Source organism: Pteropus alecto, unplaced genomic scaffold, assembly GCF_000325575.1.
Source record: "Pteropus alecto unplaced genomic scaffold, ASM32557v1 scaffold50, whole genome shotgun sequence".
Classification (NCBI taxonomy): Eukaryota; Metazoa; Chordata; class Mammalia; order Chiroptera; family Pteropodidae; genus Pteropus; species Pteropus alecto.
Genome location: NW_006431918.1, coordinates 5,967,635 through 5,976,989, shown reverse-complemented (window position 1 = coordinate 5,976,989; position 9,355 = coordinate 5,967,635). Strand labels below are relative to the sequence as shown.

The 9,355-nt window shown below is 36.5% G+C and overlaps 1 protein-coding gene across 5 annotated transcripts in view; it reads left to right on the top strand.

The window, feature by feature from the left end:
* TRIM2 (tripartite motif containing 2) overlaps positions 1-8,726 on the top strand; it is a 120,820-nt gene extending 112,094 nt beyond the window's left edge. For all 5 annotated transcript variants that reach the window (XM_025042644.1, XM_025042648.1, XM_025042671.1 and 2 more), the window contains exons 7-10: positions 1,250-1,353; positions 1,606-1,773; positions 5,355-5,523; positions 6,609-8,726. In XM_025042644.1, coding sequence (XP_024898412.1) covers positions 1,250-1,353; positions 1,606-1,773; positions 5,355-5,523; positions 6,609-6,688 — 521 coding nt within the window. In that variant the 3' untranslated portion in view covers positions 6,689-8,726. The remainder of the gene's footprint in view (positions 1-1,249; positions 1,354-1,605; positions 1,774-5,354; positions 5,524-6,608) is intronic.
* The last annotated feature ends 629 nt before the right edge of the window (positions 8,727-9,355 follow it).

Genomic DNA, 9,355 nt, shown 5'->3' with positions numbered 1-9,355 from the left:
TTGAAATAAAATAAAAGTTTCCTCTACAATGTAGAAGATGCTCTTTTGAGGATCTGGACCTCAAATTTTTCTTTGACATTAGATGAGATACTGAGATGAAGGGAAGACGTGAGTCCAGGATTTCAATAAAACAAGTATCCTGCGGGTCTGGTGAGAACCAGGTCATCTACCCAGAAATTCTGTTGCTGATTTTATTCTGAGTTTAATCCCATCACTAGTTTCACTTCCTAACCTATAAATCTGGTTTCAAAAGAGTCTTAACTCTTCCTAAGCAGGGCTTAAGTGTGTGTTTAAGTTGAAGTTAAGCCACTGTCAGTATCTTTGTCTGCTCTTTCCTGAGGTAATGTATGGGTGCCTAAAAACAAAATATCAAACTGCTCTTTTGAATGTAAATGAAATTATAAAACTGAAGCATAACTTTCTCTCTCTATGAAAATTTAAACCTCCTTCTTAGTTATTTCTGAGCAAAATGTATTGTTTGCATCCATTGTTATTCCCATTGAAATAAGTTATAGACACGTCTTTGGAAACAAAACAGACATCTGTTAACTCACAGATGCCTTTGCTAATTTTTTTTTCCAGCCTCATCTCTTTCATAAAAAAAAAAAAAAATCAGTAAAGATGAGAATATTATTTGGATTAATTTGTTTTCTTTTGCCTTTCTTTTTTTGTTTCATCCAGAAAGTGCTCTGTCAGGATACCTTTTACATTTTCAAAAAGAATCTACAGCCTGTGAGATACTGAGTCTGTGAAAATAACACAAAATTAAATCCAGAATATGAAAATCAGCCTGCTAGTTTTGTAACTTCGGTGGCCTTATGGTTTGTTTAATGCACTAAAAGTCAAGTGTCCAGGTTTCTTCTAAGAGCTACTGAGTGAGAGTGAGATTTTAGTAAAACTCTAAAGAAAGGCCCTCTCCTATTGTATATTCTCAATCATAATGTTAGTTTTTATTGTGTCTTTGTGGAATCTAAATATATTTTAATCATGTTAATATGCAACTATAACTTAATAAGAGAAGATTGACATTTGCCTAAAAAAGTGATTTTTTCAAGGACTCGATTGGTCTTAAAAAGTTTAGTAGCATAAGAATTAGGTCACGGTGTGAGGGGGTTTCTTTTTTAAAATATATAATTTAGAAACAGTGCATTCTCAGGTTACATATGGAAGCCTGAATAATTCTCTTGCTGAAACTGAGAAATCTAATTCTCTATTGCTTAATTTCTGTGGTTTTATAATTTATTTTTAGGTACCAAAGGAAGAAATAAAGGAGAATTTACAAATCTTCAAGGGGTAGCTGCATCTACGAGTGGAAAGATATTAATTGCAGACAGTAACAACCAATGTGTGCAGGTATGGCCCCTAATTGTATACCTTTAACCACTAATGTTGATAAAATAGGTAAGAGTTGTATATTTTCCTACTTAAGACTTGAGGTACATGGGACAAAGGAAAAAGGGAAGCTTATAATGTATGTGTACACTTTTCTTCAAATAGAATTTACAAGTTCTGACCTGTAGTACATATGACAAAGGCACTGGCCTGTTTCTTCCTCACTAATTTCTGTGCGAGTTCTCATTCCAATGAATGTAATTTGTTTTACAGATATTTTCCAACGATGGCCAGTTCAAGAGTCGTTTTGGCATACGGGGACGCTCGCCCGGGCAGCTGCAGCGGCCCACAGGGGTAGCTGTGCATCCCAGTGGGGACATAATTATTGCAGATTATGATAATAAATGGGTTAGCATTTTCTCTTCAGATGGGAAGTTTAAGGTAAGATTAACTACCAACTGGCCACTAAACAGTAGAGAGAAGGAACAGGAAATACAAAATAAAATGGCTTTTTTTTTTTTTTTGCGATCCAATAGAATATCCAACAGTTCTTCAGACACAAAGTCATCTTTACTCTGTTATATCTAAGTTTTATGAAGCGAAAGTAACAATGATATTGTCATAAATCTACTCATATGTATCTTAAATGTGGCTTCATTTTACAAAGAATTAGGTTACTCAGGTTTTTTTATATCATTAGATTTTAATTCAATTCAGTGAAAAACTAACAACCTTTAGAAAAGGGTTGTTAAGAGGCAATTTATATTTCCCAAAATAACCAATAGGTTATTTTTTTTATTTGTCAGTTATGAAGTGCCTTCTACTTTCTCAGACCTGTGACAGATGCTATGGGAGAATCAGAATTCTAAGATATGGTCCTTACCTTTTAAAAATATACAAGTCCTTTGAGGATTAAAGACTAATATACAAGACATGACAGAAAACAATTCATGTCAGCCTTTAATCAGGCATAAATTGTTTGGTACAATCTAAAAGCATAGCGTTGAAGTACGTATCATAGGAATTGGAAGGAAAAGAAAATGAGGCCTGGCTTCATGGAGAAAATGTGAGTTGAGCTACAATTCGAGGGATCCCATCATTTGACACATTTGCAATCACTCCCAGCATCATCTATTTTTCAGCAAGTCACTGAAGAGTAGAGAGCTCTCTGGTCATAACAGAAATCTCTCTTCTAAGGTGTCATCAAAGAATGTTATCATCCAGCCCATTTTCTACACTTGCTCACAAGAAGATTGTGAGACACTTTGTCAAAGGTGTTTTTGAAGGCCGTATGCACTATGCCTTCTGTATTCCCCTCTCTGGCCTGTTGGAGGCTTCTTTTTCAGTTGACACCATGAACTTTAACTCAGACAGATCAACCCATGGGAATCCCAGTTCTGCGGTTCTTTAATTATTTGGCCTTTGGAAAATGATATGACTCCCTTGAGCCTTAATAGCCTTGTATTTCAAATTTGGATTTAAGAAAAGCTATCTCATAGGATTTGGGTAAGGAGTAAATGAAATTTTATTTCTGGATTTTCTATGTGCCTCATATGAAATAGGCATCTAAGAAATGTTCTTTTCCGATGCCTCTAGTAACCCTGTCCAGAAACCAAAGTCGGTTTGACCAGCTATGATTTGAGCTTTCAGACCTCATGACAGCTCCTGGTGGTCATCTCTTCCTTGTGTAAATGTTCGGAGGTGATGCCATTCATAACCCATTCTGGAGTCCTGAAGATCGCGCAAAGTTCACACATTAGTCTCTCATTGGAGGAATTTACATTTTCCTCTAAAGTTGTTCTCTACGGTCACATAATTTTTATTAAACAAGTTACAGAATTATTAATCCTCAGATTAGAGCGTCTGTTTTGTGTGGGGCAGTTTTTTTTCTAGCTAGGGAAATAAAAAGCTATTATTTTTAATTCCACCATGTTACGCACAATTCTTCAATTACCCTTGTTTTTTTTGTCCCACTCATAATGTGCTGACTCTATTAGATGACGATGTAAACAGAAAGGTCTCTTGCCTGTCTATATTTCTAACTTTCTCCTGTTCTTTTGTGTTTTCATAATTGTATTTATAGTAAGCCAAACCCAAATACGACAACATTAATATCAATAGAATGAGAACAACTCAGAGACCTTTTGAAAATACCCATCTAGTTTGGAGACAACTCATTGTTCTTGTGTCATACTCTAGCAAAACCTTGACCTGTCTTTTTAAATTCAGAAACAAATACTAAAACAGGATTTAAAACAGGAGTTTTATATCTATTATGTTTAATATACCTAATATATTAAAACATATTGAAACAGAAGTTTTTTATCTAAGAGGGAAGGCCTTCTTGAATTAAGCTTTTTTCTTTCAGTGGTTCAATATTCTATATGTAGTAGACACTCTTCCTGGAAGAATTGGATTCTCATGGTTGAAATGCTATTGGTAATAATTGGAATAAACACTAAAGAAAACTCATGCCTTCTAGAGTACTGGGGGAATGGACATGTATAGTTTCAACATACCCACCAACACCCCCCTTTTTATTTATGATAGATGGCAATCGAAACCCAAAGGGTAGAAGGATAGCAAGTGAAAATACTTTAGTACGATAATGAGAGTTCATCCAGGTTTGATGTACATGACTATACACTGACAGATACTTTCTTCTTTGAAATACCTTCGAGAAGGTATTTTCTTCTTTGATGGGATTCAGTCAAATTAAGCAGGTACTCAGAAAGACAAACCTTTAACATAAAGGTGGGTTCTTTGTATTTATTTCTAATAGTTCCAAGGAAAGAACATCTTATGTCCTTTTCTTTCTTTTACTAATTTCTCTAATATTCATGCCTCTAATTTTTTCCTTTTCATCTTCCCTTCATCTTCCCTTATATCTTTCAGTTCATCTAGGAACCTTTTGTGACTCTAGCACAGATACAGAGCCCCCTGGTCACCACATTCTAACATATCTCATCTCTTCTGTCTTTAATTTAAGGACCTATTTTTCAAGCTAAATACTTTCATTTGACAGTTCCAGAGCCAGGGTCTAAAATTTCCTTGCTTACTATTCTGTTTAAGATGGGAACACACTGGCAGGCCCAATGCCATAATTCTTATTTTACTTGGTAGAATCTAATACCACTAAACTAGAAGTAATGAAGGGAAGTGGAAGGAAAAGAGGTTTGGGGTCAACATTTAAGTTTTTTCTTTTAGAACTGTGCTAGTTCTCACTACATGACAGAATGGCAGTCATCTTTTATTTTCTGTGTTTACGCTACTTAATTACCATCTACTTGGTATTATATGACTGAGTCATTCTAATAACAACTAGCGTTCATAATGTTAGGTAGCATAATATCTTATTTTAATAATCAGACTCTTCTCTCTTTTTAATCCCTACTGACATATCTTTCATTCAGACATGAAAGAAAGTACACAATTTTTTTTTGCAAGCTATTATGTTATAGTCTCTTTGAGCTTTGGGCCAGATTGAAGAATCAGAATCAAATTTGCACAACAAATTCCCTTGCCAGAATGCCACTGCTTCTATCCTAAGTAAATCTCTTTGTTCTAAAGCGATCAACTCTGAATTTGTCATTTATAAACTTCTAAGAATAAAAGATCATACAAAAGCTGAACCTCCCCTGTGTGAACCTCCCCACCCCACTCTCCATATTTTTTCTTGCACATATCTTCATGTCTCCGTTGGGAAAGGGGACAGTCTCCCTACTCCTAGTCCAGTGATCTTTTGCTGTGCCACACTGCTTCTTTAGAAGGGAACCGTGATCCTAGTTAAGGGGATTAGAGAACATTTCTGGTGGTGATCCCTTTAAAAAGTAAAGATTTCATATAAGTATCAGTAGCAGATAATGGATGTGACAGAGGTAGTTTTCTAAGATGGTTGATCATCGTGACATATGAGTCTGTGCTCCCCTGTTGGCACATTCAAGTAAATGTTTCCTAAAATAAATGTCCGTCTTCGAGTTCTACAGTGTTTTAAACTTCACTTCTGTACTTGTTTCTAACAGACAAAAATTGGATCAGGAAAGTTGATGGGGCCCAAAGGAGTTTCTGTGGACCGCAACGGGCACATCATCGTGGTGGATAACAAGGCGTGCTGTGTGTTTATCTTCCAGCCAAACGGGAAAATAGTCACCAGGTTTGGTAGCCGTGGAAACGGGGACAGGCAGTTTGCAGGTACACTGGATGGTAATATGTAAACCCCCTTTTTTATGGCTCTTCTGCTCGCATTTGCATGATGTTGGAGCTTGTTGAAGATTCCTCACCCCCAATGTGTTTGCTGGCTTTTGAAAAGATACGAGGGATGAAATCTAAGCAGAAGCATGGTTATTAGATGCTTCTCAATTACCCACCGCAGTAAGTTGAACTGCAGTCCGTGTGTGGTTTTTATTGGTGGCACTTCACAACTCAGAAGTCTAATCTTCTAATGTTAATAGGAAATAAAATATAAATTTTAAAATAAAATATTTTAAAAATAAGAATGTTTGAGGAACAATGGAATAACTCCTGTTTCCCCCTAGCTGTAGCTTTATTTAAAGAAATCTCTAAATGAGAATTTTTTCACCTTTCTAGGTGATTAGACGAGAGTAAGGGTTCAGAGTATTTGCTAAGTATGGGAAGAGCAGTCTCTTTTATTTCTCTCTTTGGTGTACTACTTTGTAGTCATAAGCTTACTTAGTTTTTCACATCTGAGAGAGGAGGCAGAAAACAATTTATTAAATTTCCTTTTTGAAAGGATGCTTTTGGCATTTAATCTTAATTTGCATAATCTTTCTTTGTGCTTTGTCTCCAGTTCTGCCAGGTTCTGAATGTCCAAAATTATAAAGTGAGAGTTTTCTGCTCTACTTTTTTAAAAAAATGTTATACATTGGAGTCTTTTATTCCCTCAATGCTAAGGGTTACCATGTCTTTCCTCAGTGGGAACTGAGGATCCTAAAGTGACTAATATATACTCAGAGAAGCTGGCAGATTTAACGTTCAGACGGTGATGTGGAGAATGAATTCTGATGCTCGTCCCACTTCATTAGGGCTGATGCAACGCCAGGCATAAGCTGGAGGAAGTCAGAGTAGCCAGTCCCAAGTGCTGAATGACAGAGGACCCCTGTTACCTGAAGCCAGAGATCTGGCTCAAGAACTGAGGCCCAGCTTCTTTGTCCTTTCTTAAATAACTAAGTACTATATTAAATTTTGTAATTCCTAAGTTGTTGTAACCATTTTCGTTGTTATGGTCATCACATATTTTTTTCCAATCTTTATTGCAGGTCCCCATTTTGCAGCTGTGAATAGCAATAATGAGATTATTGTTACAGATTTCCATAATCATTCTGTCAAGGTACAATAAACACACCAATTATTGTTAACTTTTAACTGCTTTTATTGAGAAATCGGTCTGGGAAAAAATAATGGAGAGCTCACATAAACACACAGGATCTAAAGGAGGTGGCTTAAAAGAGCAGATTTTGCTTCTCCTTAAAGATGCAGGTTTTATTTTGGACATACATACTTTGGAGAGTCAGAAAATTGAACGAAATATGGTGGCTATAGGTTTCTTAATTTGAAACTGGTATAAATGGAGATGACTTGAAAATTAAATTTGGAAAAGCAATTGTTTCAACTTGGAGAGGCAGAACTTTCTGAAACATCATACATTGTGGCTATTCAATAATGAAAACGATCACTTTTCCAATTTTCTTCATCATAAGGCCTTTCAAACAAAATGAGATATTAGAACTTCGGTACAACAATGGATTTTAAGAGGAAAATAGCCCTACCATCTATTCCTATACTGTATTTCATACTTCTTAGAATGCTTTCACGCACTTGGGGTTCCCTAGAAAACAATGCCCACTGCCACCCCCAAGTAGTATAGTACTTCTTTCTTAACTAGGTTTGAGGGAGAAGAAAGATTCGACCTTTATTATGAGCAAATCAGGAAATAATAAAGTGGTTCAAAACAAATGTCTCATTTACCGGGATGAGACATGTTTCTCAAGGTGTGATGCATGTTCCATTGAAGGTATGCCAGGTGGTCATGGGCAGTGCACTGGCAGACGTTTTTATTTTAAGAGTGATATATTTATTTTTAGGGTTACTATCAAGTGATGGTTTTGGACTTAAAGAAGTAATATAAACTTTTCCTTGAAGTAAATTCATTAAGAAGTTTTTAAAGTGAGGCATTTTAAAGGAGGGATAATAAGGAAGCGGTGTAGGTGACATATGCCAATGGCTGAAGTTTGTACTTAGAGACAACATCGGATTTTTCAGTGTTGATAACTGGAATCGCTAGATAAGGATAGGATTTTAACACCCAAAGGTGCTCTCTCTTCTGTGTCCTTCACTATGTCATTTCCCAAGCTCATCCAGGGAGATCTCTTTAACCTGAGTAAATGGAAAAGCTTGAGATTTTTTGATAGGAGTCAAGTCCCTGTGCGAAGAATAGAGCATGTGGGCTGTGGCGATGGGGCAGGAGCGGGGAAAGGATGCCCACCGTCGCTTACTTCCACAGCTGCTTTCTGCCATGTTGTCTTTCCAGAGTTTTTACCACAGTGGTAGGGCTCCAGCCCTGCTCCCCCACCTCCCTCAGTGCCAGTAAGCTGCATATTCTCACCTCTATGGGAGTGTCTTGATAAAGGGAAGAAGGCAGTGGGAAAAGTCATTGGTAGAGGAGGAGGGAAACTGAGAGCAAAGAGGCAGCAGGGACTGGGCTTGTGACCCTCCTCGCAGAGGGCTATACCAGTCTTGCGTAATGAGCATAACTATAAAAAGCTGACCCAGGCTGTCATCATACCTCCTAGGTTTCACTCACTTTATATAGGAATCATTCATTTAACCATAGGGCATTCAACCAGAAGATTACCCATATAGATTCTAACAGTGCAAAGGCCAGCAAATGCCTGCCGTAGATGCTCTCCCTGCCTACCAGAAGATAGTAACGTTAATCAAGTTGCTCTTTTCTACTAAACTCAACTGTGACCCCAGAGCCTTTTCGTCCTAGTGGCCCAAGCAGGCTCTCTGAATCAACTGCCATTGCTATGTGGGATGACTCCTATTTACCAGCCCTGGCTGTCACTGTAGAAGGAAATAAGCCATATGTAAGTAACCAAAATGCAAGGCAGATAGCAATAAGTGATTTCTTATAAGTAGGTACATGTAAAGTTCTGTGAGTGTCCAGAAGAAAAGAGACTTTTAAGATTATCAGAGAAGACTTCCAAGTGGAAGTGGTATTTGAGGTGAGCGGAATTTTGAAATCAGAAAAGGATTATCATCAAAGTTATAAAATCTTATTGTAAAAACTTGTTATAAAAAGCAAGCTATAAAAACAATTTCAGCTTATTCTTCTGTCTCTTAATATGTTTTCATCCGGATAATTTATAAACAAGTGACATTTTAGATGGAGAAAATAGAAAATAAGAAAACTTTATAATTATTCTGAAAACACTTCAGGTTTTCAATACAGTAGAGGTAGATTTTTTTAGTTATTTAAAATCAGTTTTTCTTTTAACAAAACCAGTCTTTTTTCTCTTTGTTAACTGTCATATATCTTTTATGGAATAGTTGGGTTTGTTTCCCATGTAACACAAGGCAGTTAGCAATAGTTCTGGATTCAAGTCATTTCTCTGTTGGTAAATGTAAAAACTACCTATAGTTTGGGACTAACAAGTGGTCTAGTTAATTCTTTAGCTACCTTCAGTATATATTTTCTTTCTGTGGCAGTAGGTAATTAATTCAAGAAGTGGTTATGACTCCTTTTTCTTTGTCTCAACATAAGTTAAGCCTTTAGAGATGGAAGTGTCTCATTTTCCCAATGTACGTGACTAAAAGAAAGAGTCATTTTAATCTTTCATGAAAACAGAATGGCAATAGGAGAATTTCAAAAAGATCCTGAGATCATCCTCAAATTAGATCTGCACTCAGTTATAATGAACTGCCTCAGTTTCACATTTTACAAATCCTTACTCTCAGGGTCCCTTGCACGTAATACTTTTGAATTTCTTAATCAGTATTTTCA